Source organism: Drosophila melanogaster, chromosome 3R (assembly GCF_000001215.4).
Source record: "Drosophila melanogaster chromosome 3R".
Taxonomy (NCBI): domain Eukaryota; kingdom Metazoa; phylum Arthropoda; class Insecta; order Diptera; family Drosophilidae; genus Drosophila; species Drosophila melanogaster.
Window position 1 is genome coordinate 9154663 of NT_033777.3, and position 20403 is coordinate 9175065.

General features: G+C 38.4%; 1 protein-coding gene across 8 annotated transcripts in view; it reads right to left on the reverse strand.

Annotated features, from left to right (window-relative positions):
* The window catches only part of pum (pumilio), a 171340-nt gene that overhangs the window by 88320 nt on the left and 62617 nt on the right, over window positions 1–20403 (reverse strand). For 3 of the 8 annotated variants that reach the window (NM_001275475.1, NM_176427.3, NM_001260073.2), the window contains exon 1: window positions 2456–3288. The exons of the other annotated variants lie outside the window; for them this stretch is intronic. In NM_001275475.1, coding sequence (NP_001262404.1) covers window positions 2456–2599 — 144 coding nt within the window. In that variant the 5' untranslated portion in view covers window positions 2600–3288. Of the gene's footprint in view, window positions 1–2455; window positions 3289–20403 lie in introns of those variants that run through there. 8 annotated transcript variants of the gene reach the window in all.

A 20403-nucleotide genomic window follows, 5' to 3' on the forward strand; every position in this document is an offset into this window, starting at 1 on the left:
TTTTTGTTTTTTTTTTTGTTTTAGCATAACCCAAAGGCACTTGAGCAGAACCGTGGAAAAGCAGAAGGGGTAATGTAGGGGATTTGTGTAGGCAACACGACGATTTGCAGTCAAAGTTGCAGCCAGATAGATAGAAAGAAATGTAGTAAAAATGGAAAACCAAGTTAGAGGAACGACAGGGACGGCGGCGACTGTAATGTAATGACATTTGGAAAAAGGCCAGCAACAACATGATAAGTTTTTCCTTTGGAGAAAAGCCTCTTGCTGTACGCCTCGAGCACTTTTCAGTGTTTAACTTGTGTGAAGTTTTCAAGTTGCAGTCGGACAAGACAAGACGGATAGATAGATAGATGCGAGATGCGAGCATCTTAGGCATCATGGCCACTTGTGGAGGTTAACCCACTGACTGCCGAGGGGTGGTACGCTGGTATGGTATATGGTATAGTGTGGTGTGGCATGGTGTGGTGTTGTGGCTCTGGAATGGAATGGAATGGAATAAATTGGGGGTTCGAAGTGGCTGAAAACCCAAGACAGCTGTTGCCCCAGGCTGCCTGTGGTTCTGCGGTTCTGTGGGCCTTTTAAGCAGGTCAACTGGAGACACGAGAGCAGCGGCAGCAGATTGCAGTTGTCGAGAAGTTTGGCTGGAAGTTAATCTATTTGAAAAGTTACCCAAGCAGTTCGAAATTAAGGAACGAGAAGGGAAAAATAAGGAGAATGGTACTTAAGCACTGGACGAAGATCTATGTACATATATGTGTTTGTATTACGAAGTACAACAGTTCTAGCAAATACTGTAAACAATCGTAACAGCAAGAATTAAAGAACGTATGTATGCTTTCAGCTTGCTAATTTAGTAATTTTTCTCGACCCAAAAGTCCTAATCACTTGCATAACGAAATCACACGACTCCGCTCTCGTTTGTGTTCTTTTGGGTAAAATTTCCATCTAATTACCGTCAGAGTGTCACAGCCACTTGACAATGACATCTCTCATTTGGGGCCCCTTTTTTGCTGCCCCCCCAAAACAATAACCCCAAGTAACAGGCGAGGACCAAGTGACATATGAATGTGAGCCGCTCCTCGTCGACCCCTTTAGTCCATAACTACTGAACACTGAGTACTTGGCTATGCACTTTGATATACGTCAGTCAGTCAGTCAGTTTGGTCGGTTTTGTGATGCTAGGGAAATGGAAACCTGAGTGCGATGCGCAACACACGTCGAATACGTAATATGTGGGTGATTTTAAGGCAATCTAAAGTGGAAGGTGCTGTCGCTGAACTTAGCAGATTGCTCCGGGAATGCTTAACAAATTATAAACATTTATTATTTATCCCATAATCCATATAAACATTAAGTTGTTTATAGCGAGAGTGAACTGAGACTATGCATCGATGGTTATAATGACGTTCTATAGGAATTTCCGCAGTATACTCCGTTTTAGCCACTTTACAGGGATTTTCAAAGCGCATAAATCACTCAATTGGAAAATGCACTATCTCTTCTATCTCGCCTCCACTCTATTTCTCTGCTCCTTCCACATTCGGTTCTGGCCCACAGCATAATTCATATGCTATTTAAGCCCGGGCCATAAATTTACCGACCAACGCACACAGGCACCCACATTAATTAGAACGAAGAGTGAACTCTTCGCTTACCTTTCGGTCTCTGTGGTTATCTAATAAAAAAATTTTAAAAAAATAGAGAACCCATAACCAGACGCAAAAAGGCGCATACACACGGTGAGAAAATTACTAATGCTGAGCCTCATTAGTCTTAGCCCGAAGATTCTGCCAGTTTCTTCTGGAACAGTTTCTTCGGAACAAAGCGTATAATTCCATTGGAGAAATGAGTATGCAAAAAGATGCACGCCGGCATAAATTAGAGGATTTGGCACTGTACTAAAATAATGAATCAATGTGTCAATCAATCACCCATCGGAAGAGGACATTTTTAATAGAAATACGAATTTATCTAACAAATAACAAACAAAGAAAACAATCAACGGAAGCAATTAGCAGACACTACTTTTCGAATTGGGAGCGCGGATTCTCAATTAGAAAACATAATTTGAATCTGTTTAAATAATTTTTGCTACTTCTTCTTTTTATTTGGTCGAATGGAAACTACCTTACATCTGTGATTCAGTGTTTCCGTATTTATCAGCATTAATTTTTGTAATTTACGCTGGAGTTACTCATTTCAGATAATATTTATCATTACGTGGGTTTAACTATTGCTTCTTTTCTTTGTTCTCTGTAATCTCAAATGAGTATATATAGTATTTTGTACTTCCTATTTTTGTGTTCCTATGCTCCTATATTCTTCGTATTTTAAAAACCTTTATCGGAGCAAAGTTCTAATTGCTCAATGCTACAATGCTTATCGACTCGAAAACATTTCAGATCAGTGAAACATTTAGCTTTCGACGGATGTTTCTGGGTTCCGAGGCACTTACAATATGCTCCTTTAGCTCCTTGGAGCGGATTGGTCCCAGCCAGTGATGTAATCCAATGTAGCGTTTCTGCACCATTTTCAGGGCGGGAGCGCCCTGGGCATACGGGCCGCCCAAAAGGGCGCTGGCAGTTTCTAAAACCACCATTTTGCTAGCGCCCGGATCTGCGATAGTTGCTGTTGATAGTTGATGCTTGCTGTTTATGTTAGCCACACTTTCCGGCTAATTGTGCCGGACAAGCGATATGGAACTTCACTGTTTTGTAAGGGGCAATCACAAGTGTGACCCTTTTGGTTTTTTTTTTATTTTTTTTTTATTTATTTTTATGATTTTTGCGCTTTTAATTCCCTTTTGGGTTTCAATTAAATTTAAGCCGAATCTCTGTGCCAGACGTGACACTGCGACCACAATAACGATGAGAGAAGAGGACACCGGATGGGAGCTCTTCTCCTTCTGCGTGTTATAATCTGCACTTTTAATCCCCGGACCACGACGACAACGACGACAGTTTCAATTTACTTCTGCCATTTGGCAATCCTTGAAATCAATTAAACGACACGCACAATCCATCCAGCAATTCTTTATTTTATTTTTTGTGTGATTATTCTTCTCAGACACTATTCGGGTTTCGGTTTCTTTTATAAATTAATGCTTTTCTTTTTTACTTTTTGATTATTTGGGAGGCACAATTGTTGTACAATGTTGGATGCTGTGGTCAAACACTTATTGCTAGTTGCTTGATTTTATGCAGCGCGATAAATAAACCACGAAAACGGCGACTACGGCGAATAGTAAAACGGAAACGAGATGCGCGGAGACAACCGTTGTGTTCAAAGTTCCATCGCGAACTGATTTCGTATGTAGATTCTCTTGGCTGATTTTCCAACTTGGCCAAATAAGACGAGCGTGGCCGAAGCCAGAGTCGATGTCGAAGCCAAAGCCGAGGAGAAACGAACCGAAACGAACGCAAGCGAAGTGGAGAGCCGATGAATGCAATATTTTAGAAGAGAACTGAATAGAAGAGACTCTCTTTTTATTTCCCATTGCGTGTAGATTTGAGGCAAAAACACTTGTTGTTGACGTTTTTCCGCCGCGGCACACCCCAAAAATACAAGAGAGGGCGGAAAAACAGAGAGAGAGAGAGCGAACTGTTGCTTTTTTCCATTGGAGACTTTTGCGCACTCTTATACAGAACGACTAGTCTTATAATAGCTGAGAGAACAGAATGGCATTGCCAGCTGGCGCGAGGAAAAGCGCAGTTATCTTTTGTAGAAAATCACCACACGAAGGTTAAAAGGCGCGGGGTGGTGTGCGGTGGGTGGTGTGAGCTGCATAGATAAATGTATGCATTGTTTTTGCCCTGCACATCCGCTAAAGAAAAAGCGGCAAATTCGGAGAAATTCAAAGCGGTAACAGGTTGCCAAAGGCGCATAACAACAATAAGGAAAATTTCTAGTTCTTCGAGCGGATAAGCCGTATAAGTTTTATAGATAGTCAAGAAAACTATAACAGATTTAATGTTTCTCAGAAGGTAGTAAAAAATCTTTTAGTTTGGGATTCTTTTCTGGACTTCTAACTTCTTACTTTTTCAAGTCAAGATACGGTAAGAATTTTATTTAAAGTGCAAATATAAATAAACAATTACCATTCGTATACCATATATATTTAAATTTAATATTTAATTTAAATACCATAGTATTTAAATTTCCGGTATCTAATAGTATGGTTCTATTGAACAATATAATAAATCAAAAACTAACATTATAAAATAATGACATTTTTTATACTAAACAGCAAGAAAGCATATTTTTTGCTTAACCTTGACAACTTATCGAATTCAGTAGGCAACAGGTAAAATCTCTTTCTCCTCTTGTGAAAAAATTACATACGTATGTATGTATATATAATTATATAAATATATATGAGAACCTTTAAGCCACAGCTCCGTTAACGTAATATTGCTCAGCGACAAAATCGCAAGCGAAACATAAAAAAAGGGGAAAAGGTAGAAGTAATTCTAACCAAAATGAGCTTCATTAATTATACACAACTGGATGACAAGTCTCAGACGCCTTGTAAGCATTTTAATGATCATAAACCAAGCAACGAAAAAAGTTTCGTTGACTGCGTCGAGTTGAGAGTATTATATATTAAGCAAGCCCATGCGGAGTTTGTTGACTTCTTCAACAAAGTGTGACTAAACAAATTAAGCCGAGAACCGAGAAATGTTGGGGAAAAGCTGAAACAGGGGGCAAATACGAAACAGATCAGCAGCAACAGCAATACAACAAAAAAATATACAAAAAATTAAAAAAAAAAAACCGAAAACCTGGAGCGCACTAAATTACAAATTAAGTAAGGTTCGTACATCGCAACATCAAAGCTAAAGCTTTTTGAGTGTGAAAAAAAAACGCAACAAAACACGTAATACTCGGTGGTAACAAGCAAAGCCGATTTCACGCACGAGAAGAACGAGTGAGTGAGGGAGATGGCAATGGGGATGGGGAGGGATGCCACTTCCATTTATGAAAACTGGAAAATTGTTGCCAATAAATGGAATATCCATCACCATCGTCATTATCCTCTTGACCATAATCAACCGCATTCACCCAAATGGGCACAACATTCTTCCTGTTTTTGCCCACCGGAGTTAGAAGAATCTAACGGTTCATGAACGTAGATGCTGCAATGCTGCGCACTGAAGAAAATGATTTCTAGGAACATATGTGTATGGCTACAAAACTACCGTTTTCGGCTTGACAGCGGTTACACTGAAATAAATATGTTGGGTTAAGTAATAAGCTTGAATAGGAAAAATAAAAATCATACATACATACATCATACATCATATGTGCTTGAACATTATCCAATTTATTATTTCATTTTAAGTGTATTGCTTTACTTTATACAGATGAATTTATTGTACAAAATTTAGATTCGATTTTCAATCTATGCAATAATAATAATAATTAATAATAAACACATGATTTAATAATCATATATCGATTGTTTCAAGTGCAAGAACTGCATTTAGCACAAATCCCAACCGACAGCGGCAACAACTTGTTGCCATAAACATGTTGCTGCAACATGGCATCGGTAATTAAGCGGTAGTTTCTAGTTACGCTGCTCTCACGTGATTGTGTTTGTTTGACTATATTATTTTTGCTTACTTTTTTTCTAGCTCAAAAGTTCATTGCACGGATCATATGAGAAATTAGCACAGTTAAAGAAGAAGAAGAGGCTGGGCTCCAAAGAAAATTATGCAAACCGCGTCCAATACAAAAGAGAGAAACAGAGATAATAGCGATCTCTCAGTCTCGCAAAACCCCGGCAATGACATTCAAAAAAGCTGCCAGTCAAGCTCCATCTCTCTCTATTTTTTTTAGCAGCCCTCTCTTTCGGATCGAGCACCTTTTGTATTCCAGTCAAACCACTTTGATTGGGAGTTCGTTCACCGCACGAATTACGTTCGGATGGCAACAAAAACCATATGAGATCATTATGATCTAGCATCATCGTCATTAGCGTGATCGGGTTCTTGGCCTAAAAATATTTTCTGCCTTCCACGACCTGCCTAACTGCATTTTGGCCAGAGCGCGACCAACTCCTTAGCCATCTCTTTTTAACATTGCAGATTTCATACTTTGTAATCGAGGAGGAGCTATAAAGCTTAGTTCCTTGTGGTTCGGTTCGCCGTCTTATGTTTTAGCAATTAGTTACTAAGACTAAAATTGCATGTTCGCACAGAAGGTGATTAATTTGAAATGACTGCCTTTATATGTATGAACTTTAGTGCATTTTCTAACACGTTATTGGCATGCCCTTCTTTAGATAGGATATTATAATTTAGAAATTATGTGAAATTTTTGGGAGATAGTTGAACCAATCAACCTTTTTAAATACTTTCCATTGATTGCTTAAAACCTCTATCAAACTCTTTGTTCTAAATTCAATTTTGCCCTGACATATTTCATTGCATTCCTCTCTGTAAATGTGCCTCGTAAACTGAACGTATCTATGTACAATATGTACGAGCGTGGTGGCAACGGTTTTGTTTTGTAAAATAAATTCGTTTAGCCTGTCAAGGGCCTATCGATAACGTTAAGTCAACGCCTGCATGCGTGTGTGTCCATGTTTTTCGCCATGTATTTCTCACCCACAATGCATTTCATTTGCAATTCACACTAAAGTGAAGTGCCCCAGCAGATACGAACGATGGGGGCGTATTACTATCAGAGGGGGGCGTGGCATCGGGTGGCGAGTGTGGTGCATTGAAGTTTCAAGTGTGTCAGTCAGTCGGTCGGTGGAGTCGAGTGTTTGCCTCCGGCTGGCACAGGGTTGTCAGGTAATTGAATAACGTCCTCAAATAAATACGAAATATGTATTCCACTTTGGTGCAACACATTTTTTTTTTTGAACAGTCGGTTATGCCGCAAAAAGGGTTATGTAAAAAGTTTTGTAGTTGGCTTTTGGCCAAAGTTTAGATAGGGATTATTTGTGGTTGCACAAACCATTTTGTTTGCAAGGCTTTGGTGCGAATATATATATTTTCCAAACAGCTTTGGAGATAATAAAGAACGTATTTCCTATAAAATTCGCATCTGTACTATAATATGTTAAAACTTAGAAATATGTAATAAATAAATAATTATTTCTATAAGTTTTATATTATTGCAATGCTTGACAATCTTTTTCAGTCTGTAAACTATCATTTGGAGTTTTTATTTTCGCTATTCATCAGCTGGCGGCAGCCAACATTCATTTGTCTCGTATCCATTCGATCCATTCGCCCTCTTGCTGGCATTCATCGGATGGCATATCTAAATTGAATTTATAATAGTTGACAAGACAAGCACCCGCCATTGAACCCACCCACCTCGGTCGCTTGGTCAACCAATTCAGAGCAATTCTCATTCATTTACTTCAATCACTTCTCACGTTTTTTATTTTGCAGCCAAGCGAGAGGAACTCTGCCAGCCAGACAGGCCAGCAGTGAAAAAATGTGGCGAAAATTAATTAAAAATCAATTTGATTTTGATTGTTGACTGTGGGTGCTATCGCACCCTTTTCTTTTAACCCATCTATTTGTTCTTGATTCCCCTCCTGGCCGAATGTTTAATTGACATTTGGTACAATGTTTGACATTTTTGCTCCACGAATTGAATACGATTTGTTGTTGTGACGTTCTCTTTTTTTATGATTTTTCAATTATACAATTTTTTGTTTCGTTTTCTTTCGGTATGTCCAGTTGGCGATATGTTGTATGCTCGCAAAAACAAATCAAATTAAAATAAAAGTACACTTTTAATTGAATTATTTTGCTAGAAACATATATAATCGCTTTCTACATATTTACCTATAATTAAATTCAATTCAATTGGAAATGCTTAAAAAAAATAAATGGTGAAACATGTGAATCATGAAAATTGAAACGAAATTAGTCCAAATGAATTAATGCTGAAATTCGCATATTTTTCTCGACGTATTTTTTTTTTTAGTCATCCATCTAACAGACATTTTCAATGGCACCAAATGCAATTTTGATTGCGCCAAACACGTAGGACGCAAAATGAAAATCAACAAAAAAAAGTGACACGTTTTTCAGGGATGTTTTGAACAGAACTGGAAGGCAGCCAATGTCGAGTTTCAGACAATGCAAATAAAACGAATGTAACAGCCAAAAGTAGCCAGTGTAAAAAAATGTATTGATAGAAAAATCGAAGTTTCAGATGCTTTAAAATAAATCAACAAAATCTTAAGATATTTGTCATCAGATTGTAATTTTAAGGCATAATCTCTACCCGCATATAATCTGTTTATTTAACCTTTTTAGGTAAATATATTCAACAAAATCATGTAAACATTGCAACAACTTTTATATTAGGATAGAGGAATGAATACAATAAAGCCACGAAATATGTGACAATGAAAAACCTTTTTGCTTCAATTAATTTCGAAATTGGCACAGACTCAACCGAGAATAACAGCCAAAAATAAGTAAACAAAAGCAGCTCGAAAAGGTGTCAACAAAAGTATTTAAATAAAGTGTATTTAAATCGCAACAATGTGACTTGAATACCCAACGAGTTGAGAACAAGGCGTGATAAACAAAAGCTACGGTTAAGTAAACATTATGCCAAAAGGTAATAATGCCGCACCTTGAAAACGCATTTAGCCTTAAGTTTCTTTTAAATCAAATTTAAGGAGTTGCATTTTCGAGGGCAACTTCTGTTAAATTAGCACACAAGATTTCTTTAATTATCAAACTGTAGTACAGTCACGTACTTATCGCATACCCATTGAATACATTTAGGTTCCAATGGCTGCTTTCCCTCCATAAGTTTTATTAAAAGTCTGTTTTTTTTTTTTTAGATTTATAAATGACGAACAATAAGCTGTTTTCATTCACAGATGTTTTAAAATACCAAACACAATAAAGTTCATTGCAACTTACATTATAAAACAATTTACATTTTTGGTGATCACTTTTTGAAAATCATATTACACGTACCTGCAATGATAAGAACAATGCAAAATTATTAATACCAATTCTGAGAAATGGTAACATTTTACTTTAAAAATGTATGTTTACTGCATTTCATTCTACATTCCTTACTCTTAAGTTGATTAAAAATTATATCGCACTTAAAAGTGTACCTTTTTTTTGTGTTCATGCCTCATTTAACCAAATTAAAAGTAAACACGAAACCACAAAACAAAAAAGAAAATTAAAAGAAAATTCTCTATGGCTGTGTGTGTGTGTGTGTGTGTGTGTGTGTGCAGATTTAATCAGCACCACAAGCTACCCAACCGCAAAAAGTATGCAAAGCAAAATTATGAAAAGCCAGGGCGAAGAAAGGTAAACATAGCGAGCAAAGTGAAAGTGACACACGCCAATGAAGGGAAAAATGAGCCTCATCAGCAAATATTGAAGGGGCATACTTAGTGGCCGGAAAATCAAACCGAACACGCCCCCGAGCAGATGAGCCAACTCATTTGGAATTTTCACAAGGCATTCGTAGTATTCTGCTCTCCTATTTCCCTTCGAAAATCCATGGGAAATGCTTAGGGAAAGGCCGGCAAATTTGCAGCAGCATTTCATTCTCGGCTTACTCCCCTTTTGTCTCTGCTGATGTCATTGGAGTAGCCTCAAATAGACCGCAACGGACCAGTTGACACATCCCATCCCATCTTATTGAGCATACAGCATAGGTTTAGAGCACGGAGAAGATGTACGAATTTCTTTGTGTCCTTTCACTTTAGTGCTGACTGATTCAAAGTGAGTCCTGGCTAGTGTTTGTGTTTTTTATCCTTTAAGTTTCACCTTAAGTATTGTAGACTAACACTTCTCAATAGAAAATCTTAACAATAAAAGATACCTAATATTAAATATCTAACCACTATATATGATACATATGATACGATACAACAATATCCTTTCTATATACTTAATAACTGCCCTCAAAGGCTGAACAACATCTTGGAAGGGCATTCGTAGTCCACCATTAGCTTGCATTTCTTGTCCACACACACTGACACATTCGAGGGACAGGAGGCAAAAGTCCCCATTTTCCTTCGACTTTAATAACTTTAAGCAGCTACGGTCAATTTAATTTTCATGGCAGGCGGGCAGAAGACTGGCGGCAGTCGGTTTGGCAAAAGGACCCAAAGAGATGGCCAGAGGATGGAGTCTGGGCGACATGTATATCCTTGCATCCTTGGACAAGGCAGGCGACAATTTGAGCGAACATATGGAGAGAAAACGCTCACAGAAATAAAAAAAAATAGGAATAAAAATAAAAGAAAACCAAGCAGCAAGTACATTGAAAAGAAGAGGGGAAAAAGTTGAAAAGAAAACTTGATTATAAAGCGATGACTTCACACTTTGCCGGACTACGGATAAAATAGGTTGGAGGCACCGGGTGGTTTTAGGACATATAATTTTCCTTTGGCCAGGGACAAGGACATTGTGCAAACAGAGGCGTGTTCCCAAAATGTGGATAAGAGGGGATGGGATGTCCTAGTGTAATTTAATACCTTTTTAATATGTAGTTGTCTTTCTCTGCGTCTCTCGACTTCCCTTATTCCACTTTTTACCCCATTTTCTGGCAAAGAATTTTAATAGAATTGGTAAACTGAGATGGGTATACTCGTATATTCCCCATCTCTCTTCATCCGTGCGTGATTAGATGGCCAAAAAGTAGGCACTGAAATTTGGAAAATATGCTAGCTTCGCTATATCCCCATCCTTATTTCGCATCCTCTCCCCCTCTCTGTCTGCACTAGGTCATTCTCGAATTGCGGGTTGAGCTTCAAATGAATGAAGGGGAAAATGACTAGCATAAAGCCGTCGAAACAGCAGAAAGTGAAGTCAACAAGTCGTTCAATTGACAGACTCTTTTACGATGTTAAAGGATTGGTGTTAAAGGATAAGTGATTGGATTGCTTAGGATGGTTATTTTAGAGACTTAAAAGCAGGCTATGTGGTTGGGCTTAAAAAAGTCTGTGTAATTTGTTTATATGTATATGTTTCAAAAATATTCTCGTCATTAATACAATAGAAAAATGAAAAAATTTCAGTTATCATTGCCACACGTTTCTTTCAAAATAGTGCAATTACTTTGCACCTCTTGCAACCCATTAGAAAAAATTAAAGAGTGGTTTTCTTTTGGCTATTTTCATAGTCTAGTTACCGTCATGCCTCAGGCTACGTGTCACTTTTCGCAACAAAAGCCACCATCCTCAACATACAATAGCGACAATTTGCCAAAATAACAAGCACTAGCTGGAAAAAAAAATGTCGAAGCCAAAAATAAAGTCATGTTTAATGGCGCACAAAACACGCCGTAAAATGGCGTGAAGAGACCACTGAAGAAGCACAGAAAAAAGGAGTGTTGAACAGTAAAAAAAAAGTGAATGCAAAGTTATTTGATTAAGTCACTTAAGACGGGGCAAAGGAAAAGTTGGAAACGGCAAAAGAACGTCCTTTGGCAGGACTACTTTGTAAAGGGAAAGAGCACTCCGGAAAAAAGGATACTTTGTGACAAAGAATTACTTTTCCCAAATTCAAAAGCCATATTAAGTATAAAATATTAACCAATAATCAGATGACATATATGCAGTATTCTGGTTGAATATAATTTTTAAAAGATATTGCTCTAAAGCTGTCAAATTTTGTCGAGTGCACAAGTAATTCCACTCAGACAAAGACAAGGGACACAGAGGCTTAGGGCAGACGTGGGATCTCCACTCTGCATGTAATATTGACATATTGAGCAAACGTGCGGCCAGGCCAACAGTAAAATTGGCGCAGAGAAAAGAAAAACCCATCGAAAACGCAAGTGCAACAGAGATATCACAGACATGGGGAACTGAGCTCGCTGGCTTTACCCCCTTTTTTTGCGAGAGACGAACAGACAGGCGAGACTTAAAGGACTAAATTCATATTAAAAGTGCGAGTTCGCCAGACATGACAAGGACCAAAGAAGATAGATAGCGAGAGAGCGTTCCACTAGTGGAGAAATCGGATCCTTCTTAAACTACATACATATATTACTTTCCACGTAGTGACGAAGCGCACCAGTAGAGTGTGCGAATGTGACTACTGTGGTTCTACGATCATAACGAGTAATACAATTGTAAAAAAAAAAAGTGAAGCATGGAAAAAAATTTATAATCATTTTAATATTTATTTAACAAAATCGACTTCATTTTATTTTCTAGTTAACACGCCACCATCTCAGTTAAAGCGAAAAACGCGCATAGTTGGTGGCGAAAAAAAAGGGAATAATTCTGAAATATATTGCCAGGGACTCGACAGCATAGACGCACGTACACTCCTTTCCCAGCAGTCCTTCGTAACCCCCTTCGCTTCGCCCTTCGATAGCTTTGTCCTGCACCGGAAGCTGTGGGCAAGAAGAAGCACGAGCAGAAGTAACCAGCTTCGAGACACATTTTCTAATAATGCTCCAGCGTCACGTATTAATGCGTTTGTTTGTATCTTCATTTTACCCGCTGGCATTTTAATGTATTTATTTTTTTCCTTTTCGCCAACCAAAAGGGGAAAAAGCTGAGAAAATGGCTATAGAGAGAGGAGTCGAGAAGACTTTTCTGGTGGGTTTTTCGGGCATGTTTGAGCATGCGACACACTCGTCTGGATAATAATGAAGTACGTTTACGTGTAAGCTCTATCTAATATGTATGCTAAAAGCTCCGGCAACCAAACCCGGCCAGAAAAAGAGAAAGGAAAAAGTCACTGAGATAAACGCGGTAAATTTTTCTATTATAGATGGGTTAGGAAGAGGTGACAAAGGGGTAAACACCAGGAGTGGAAATTAATTAGAGCTCGTTTCGAGAATCGAGTGTGAGTTGCTGCTTTTATCTCGAGAATTTATCTTTTGAGAATATGCGGAAAAATAGGTGATCGAATAAATAATGAGCGAGTGGTAGTGGCAAATGGAAGTGAATTAAAAATTAGGGCAAATAGAGCATCCACTATCACATGGTGGTAAATTATTTATTAATGAAAATGTGTTTACAAATTGTATTTCACACTTTAAATGCAACGAACTCCCTTGCTGTTAATTTAAGTTCAAATTCAGTTTGCATTAGGAATTATGATTTTGAATGCATTTCCACCTTTTTGGTTGCTCTTTTGATCGGCTTTTCCATGCCCAAATACGTTCTGGTGCTGCGGAAAGTCTAGTCCTGGGCCTTATATACACATTAATTCACTTTAGCATGAAAGCCACTTTACACTATTACCCGCACAACAACTCAGGGGGTGGCATAGTGTGTAAGGATGTACCGTGCTTATTGCAAAACTGCGCAACGTGGAAAAATTCATCAAGCGCAAAATAACATTGCATACTTTATGGCGCATTATGAAAACACACGCGCTAGACTTGAGTGTGCGGGTGGTTATGTTTCAAAGGGGTGGTGGGGGGTGGGCATTAAAATTTGCGCTAAATTTACACAAAAACGTTTTAGAAAATGTGCACAACATGACAACCCTGTCTCCTATGCTGCCCTTTTACGGCTCCCTTCTGCAGACACTTAAAACTGCAGGAAACGATGGATAATGTGAACATACACAAATCGGTTTTAAAAGTTTTCTGTTATTTTGATAATAATCATAGCCCATTTAATTTTACTTGCTTTAACTTAATATTACAATGGTGTTTAAAAGTATGCAACACAGTTTTAAACAATGTGAAATAGATATTACTTGCTAAACGTAGTATGAACAGATTTTTTACACATTCGTTTGATATAAAAGAACATTGAGTTTTACAAACTTTCTAAGAATACTCATATATTTCACATATAAAAAATGTTTTTATAACCAAAAGTTTTTAGTATTCCCACTTATGGATAGTTTACTGTTTTGAAACCATGGAAAACGCAAGCTAGCAGTTAACCCCGAAAATTTCCACGCCCTTCTAACCCCAGACTATTCCGATGAGTTATGCAGATAGCACTGATGATGATGATGATGATGATGATGATGATGATGATGATGACGACAACGACGAGAACCAGAGACAGAAAATGTGGGGGAGTGCAAACAGAGCAACAATCATGGCGACGCGGACGATGATGATAATGGAGGCCCCAATAATGACGATGATGGTGGCGTCTCTCCAGCTGACGTCAGCCAGTACGAGCCCCCCCCCCCCCCACAGCTCCATTGCTCCAACATTCGTGGGATATTTTCACCATATGGCAGAGTAATGATAATAAACTCCTAAAAACACAGAGACACGAACACAGGCATGATGAAAACGGGGGTGGAGGATAAAGCAACAGGAGACGGGAAAAGTGTCGTCATCGCCTTTAAGGATGTCACTCGTTTCTTATCTGTGGGGAGAAACGAAGCGAAGCACCGAATGCAGCAACTTGGCAACTCTGCAACTTGGACTAACGCCCCAGATAACGTCAGTTATTTTCATTCAATTTCAGGAACCCCCCACACACAAAACCGCAGAAAAGTGCACATTTTGTTTGATTTCCATCCGTCAGACGGGTTTGCAAAATTTCAGCAACAGTAAATCTTAACCAGAACAGAAAATACTGGGAAATAACGAGAAACAAAACGTGTTAAATGAGGTAATACGATGTGATTTATCCAAATTCCAATTTATGACACTAGGTATTGCATTGCATACTTTTTAACAGCGTAACAATTGCTTTCATTTCCTCGCTTAATTCTAATATGTAATATTACATCTAATTTCAGGTTCTCTTTTCAAGTTTGCCATTATCTATCATACAATTTACCCATGATTAAGTTGAGAAAGTCTCCATTTCCTGGCCACAAAATGCATTAAAATTTTTACTTAACTACTAACTAACAACTGACAAATGCAATTAAAAATGTGCAGAAACAACTCAGTCGGAAACAAAACACATACATACACGGCAATCAAATTCTAGGCCACTTGAACTTGGGTTGTGATTTAATCTTCTAAGAAATTATTTCCACAAAGACAAACAATTTACATAAAATGATTTTTCGTTAAATATATATTCGTATTATATATATATATATATATTTATTTTTTTTTTTGGCAACTATAGCTGGAGTTTCTCTCAGTGCAGGACAGAGGTAGTGAATCATCATCACCAGAAGGACAGGGATATGGCCATGAGCGCTTGGCCAACGTTGTTCCATCAACTCATCGTCAGCCAGCATCCTTCGACTGCTCCTTGGTCCTGTACTGTACTGTACTGTAACTGCTTCTCTGTTCCTGCCCGGTTTTTCTGATGCTTTCGCTATTGCTATTACGGTTGCTGTGGCCCCGCAGGCGTTATATGTAATTGCATTTTTTAGTTTTAATGGAGCGCACACAACAAGGGGGAATAGGAACCCCGGCTGGCTAAAAGGGGAATTGGTTGGTACTGTGAACCGAGCTGAAATGAGGAACGGAAGCCGTTTCCCTTTGGCCAGAAGCTCTCTCGCTCGCTGCGAATGTAATTAATTTGTAACGTTTGATGACAAGCTTAATGGCCAGCAGTCCAGCTGGGTGGGATGATCGGAGTGGTGGATGGATGTCCTCGTGGGTGTTTTGTGGGTGGCAGGCAGGAGAAGGCCGCACCGCCTGGTGCGTGTGACTGACTGGATTGCACTGCTGCACTGCAGCGAGCTATTGTATCGAGGGTTGGACCTTAATAGTTTTATAATTGATTCTGATATGATTTGGCAAAATGAGAATAAGAAAAAAAATCGAAAAGCAAAGGTACAGCAAAATTGCAACTTAAAATTCGATTTACAGTTCATTTGCAGAGGGTGGTGGGAAATTAAAGTGAAAATTCAACCGAACGGGGGTTGCATTGAAACGAATTTAGGGGACGGCTCTTAACGGTTTTAAATGCAATTTTCCAATTTACTACTGAATAAGTTTGTTGTTCTGTGCAAAACTTGTCTTCACTTTCGTCGGCTCATTTCAATAGTACGCTGATTGCTTTAATTTAGCACCGAATTGCAGTCAGCATGTTACCCTAATAGACAGCGACATGATTAAAGCCAAGACAAACAAACTCGCAATGGGGCGCAGACACGTGCAAAATGAGTTAACAATTTGCATGCAAATCTGCGCCGACAAGTCGCCTAATGTTAACCCATTAAGGCCGTGAAAAGCTGTCGTCGCTGCCCTGAAATCAAATTGTCGCCGTCGCCGCCTCGTCATTGCAGATTTTCCAGTTCGTTTCGCGCCAACGTGGGGGAAAAAAAAGTCACATTAGATGACTTCCCAGCGATATCATAATGGGCGAAAATCTGCGCATTTTTTCTTCCCTCCTAATGATGCTTGAAATCGTTAGGTTGAAGGGGTATTTTTCACTTCAATCATTTCTAAATTAAAAAAATTCTCAGATACATAGTGACAGTTAAGAAGTTGAATAGTACTTATTTATTTCTTTTTCAAGGTAAGCTAAATTTTTAATTAGTTTTAAATTTGTTTCTATCATTTATTGTCTTATTTTTAAGTATTTGTAATTACTGCATCAATCAAGGTGGCGGTGTGAAAATGCTTCAGACATTAATTGGAATCGCCCTGAGGCGGCGGAGCAAACAAACCAGAGTTGTCAACTCCATCTCTATATATCCATCCATCCAACCAGCCCCGCCCCAAAAAAACCAAAAACAAAAACAAAAAGCCCAAGTGTTCCGCCCCGCCCCTTTTCACACATCAGTGCTATCATCGCGTCTTCTTCTACATCTGCAGCTTCGGCTTGTTCTGCTTCTTCTACATGTCGGCAAAGTTTTTTGATATCATGAGCGTGGTTAGGTGTGCTGGGCGCAAAAAGAGCAGGGGAAGGAGAAGGCGGAGTGGGGAAAAGGGGTGCGAGGCCACTGAGGTCGGAGTGAGTCTACAAAAGTGTCACAGCATAAAAGCACAATCTATCCCCTACCAAACCCCTTTTGATACCAATGTGGTTCTTGCGCTGTGTCCACTCTGAAAAGTGTGAGAATTATGTGGACTGTGGACACGGTGGAAAAGGAACACCCAAACAGACACAACAAAAAAATCCACACACACACACACACTGAGCATTCAACCATTGCCGTGTCATTCACACCGAGACAAACTCCAAACGCTATGTCAACTTATCTTAATACCCTGTAAAACATGCTTAAACTTACAAAGTACATAAAGTAAACCGATCATTAAGTTTTTAGTCACAGAATAAGTGTTAGATTTTAAACACGTTCACATAAAAACAATGTACCATAAGCCTGAAGATATTTTGTCATAAAACTAAGAATTAAATACAGCTATTATAAAATTAAATATAATATATAGAACTCAGAAAATATACTAAAATATATTTCTCATTTTCCTGATTGAATTTTTGACTGTTTAGGAAATATAAATATATTTCAAGCATGTTTTCAGCGCCAATTTAGAAAGAGTACATAAATCCCCTTAACTAATAGACTTTTTCTAACCAGCTTCTAGTATGTTTTTTTTTTTGACCGACGAGAAAGATAGAGGACAACTTTTTCGTGCTGAGTTTTCGCAAACTCATTTATGTAGTTCTCGCTTCATGTTTACTTAAAGTTCAGCTCGAGTGTTGTTTTTACAAATTGTTATCCACTGTGTGTCGGTTTTGGGTGTGTCAATGTATGCGTGGCTGTGCGGATATGTGGGTGGTTTTTTTTTTTTTTTTGGTGGGCGGCAGACGAAAATAAAAGCAGACAGTTTGGGAGTCACTGTGGCAATTTCAGTTCAGGAGTGACTCCAAATTCAGTGTCGGCTTTCGGCTTTGGTGTTGACCTTAGTTTTTCTTTCACCATTCTCCCCGTCTCCCTTCATTTTCCTGGTCACATTGCTGTGGATTTTGGTCCATGATAGTTTCAGTTTAGATTAGTAAACATTTCTAATTAATGTTGAAAAGGCGTGCAATTTGCTCAGCTTGTGGGGTAAATTCTAAAAATGCCAGGAATTGGATTTGCAGCATGAGGAGAAATCAGATAGCGCTGGGAATTCTAAATGGCCAGCTTCTGTTTGCATATTTTATAAAGGAAAAACAAAGAGTTGGCTGGGAATTCATCACATTATGCAACCAAATTAAAGTTTTCTATTGTACATCTAAATGTCATATAGATAATTGAACCCATCCGATATTTTATCACTCAGATTATCCCGAAGCTATAACTATAGTTACCACTGACGTAATCCAGTCAAGAAACCCATTAAAAACTATATTAACACCAGACTTGATTCACTCTTAGAGGCAATAAAAAATAAAAAACACATATTATTGCTGCCGTCAGTTTAGCACAGACGGCGCAGATAGCAAGTGGACCCCTAAGGAGGACCCTCATCAATTTTATTTATAGATTTATTTATGCGCTGTTTTCCTTCTTTATTGATTCTCATAAGACTCGCAGATCGGGCAGTTGATTAATTTAATTAATCAAATACACATTAGCGGCACGAACCATCCCGGATCGAATGAAATCAACTCTAGGGTAATCATTTTGGAAGAACACAAAATGAGAAATAGTAAAAGAAGCCAATTCGTTCAATGAACTTGTAGTGCAAGAAAAACAAAACACATTAAATCGAATCTAGTCAATTATTATGCCAATTATCGTGCATCTTAATTGCCTACTTGTTGCACATTCTAGACGCTATTTAGACCGTGGAAAGTTGGCTTAGAAAGTTGCCCATAAAAACCATTGGCCAATGACCCAAAAACAAGCCAAGAAAACTGAAGAAAATCCGTGCTGGCAGAGAAAAAACCAGAACTTCTTACTTCTTGCCTTTTTTTCTCACTGACATTTACAGCTTGGACAAAAACTGCAGCAGCATCAGCAAAAGAACAGGGCAGTGGAAAAAGCTGCAGACAGACACATGGAGATAATGTCTTTGCATGTTTTGTGCCATTGGAAATCTCGGCGGAGCCGAAAAAAATAAGGAAAAAGGCGAAGTAAACTCAAACCAGGAAGCCACAGCCAGAAGGCCCAGATGTTCAGGCAAATAGAGGTGATTTAACAAGGAGGAAGGGAGGAGGAGGAAGGGGATCTTGAAGTTCCCAACCAGTTGAAAGTCGAAACTGAAGGAGGGGGATTTAGCATTCACGGCGGTATCTTTTGGCCACTCAAGTGTGTGTTTGCACCGTTGTTCTAGGCCAGTTTACATAGCACAGCTTTTGAGATATTGAAGCTGCACGAAGAAAAAACTATGAATAAAAAGCCTTACGATGCAGCTAACGAATACGAGATACTTTGGCTTGATAGGAAAATAAAGTGTTTAGTAGAATACCAAGAAACAATGTTATAATAATTATTTGTATGTAAGATAAAGAATTCATAATGGTTTATAGAACTGTTGTTGTGAAAAAGTAATTTAAAGCCATTCATTCTTAATATTCAAACACTTGCCACTTTACGGCAACTGGTGTAACATCAAAGAAATCCCAGCGAATCGCTTTAATTTATTGCCATCGATTGTAATTATTCAAATGGCTGTGGCAAAAGTTTTTGTTCTAGTTTTTCCTTGTTTTCTCTCTTTTACTCCCATATGGCCATTCTCATTTTTCAACTACTTATTCTTTCTATAGCAAGTTTTTCCAGTTCACTTGAAAAACTATGCAAATTGTTTTCGAAACTTTGCGGGTAATGAGATGGATGGCAAATTGTTTGGTGTAATATCCATAGTTAAACAAGCAGTTTACAGTTAAAGTTATATTGCAATTGGTTTCAGTTCAATTTGGCATTCCTACCATAACCATTAAACCATTTACAAAATAAATTAGCACTCGAAGTTGTATTGAGCGTCCAATTCATTCATTCCTGATTTTCCATATTTTATTGGCCCATGACGAAAAGAGAATTTGTAGACAATAAGTACACTAGAAGCCCCAATGAATATAACTTGCTAAACAAACAAACCGCCGGATATGATACATAAGGTGAAAAGAGTATGAGCGCCAAGGGGGCGGGCTTAAGACCCCAAACGTGACATCATCATTTTATAATTTTAATGATTGCCAAGAATGGTCAGCGCCTATCGACAATAGAGGTCTACAAATTGCTATTAGGTATGAATGAAAAGGTAAGCGGAAAAGGGAATGAAAATATAGAAAGGTAGGCAGGTAACGAAAAAAAAAAAAAGTAAAGACGGCCAATCGAGGTGGACATTGACCCAAGTGGAAAACTGAGACCCCCACTGATGATGGTACTTAAAATAATAGTAAAGCAAATGCTCGCATAAACAACAATTAAACTTAAACGCAAAGTGCGTAACAGCAGAGAAAAGAGACGGAAAGCGCTAACAATGGCCAAATGCAAGACATTGACCCAGGCTTTAAGCCGAGACTCGAACCATTGGCATATGAATGGCAAGCCAAAGCAACATTGCTCATTAGCATAACGAGCATCCATACAAACGACACTAACTTGTTGCTTTCGCACACCACGAACATGTTGATAAGCTCGG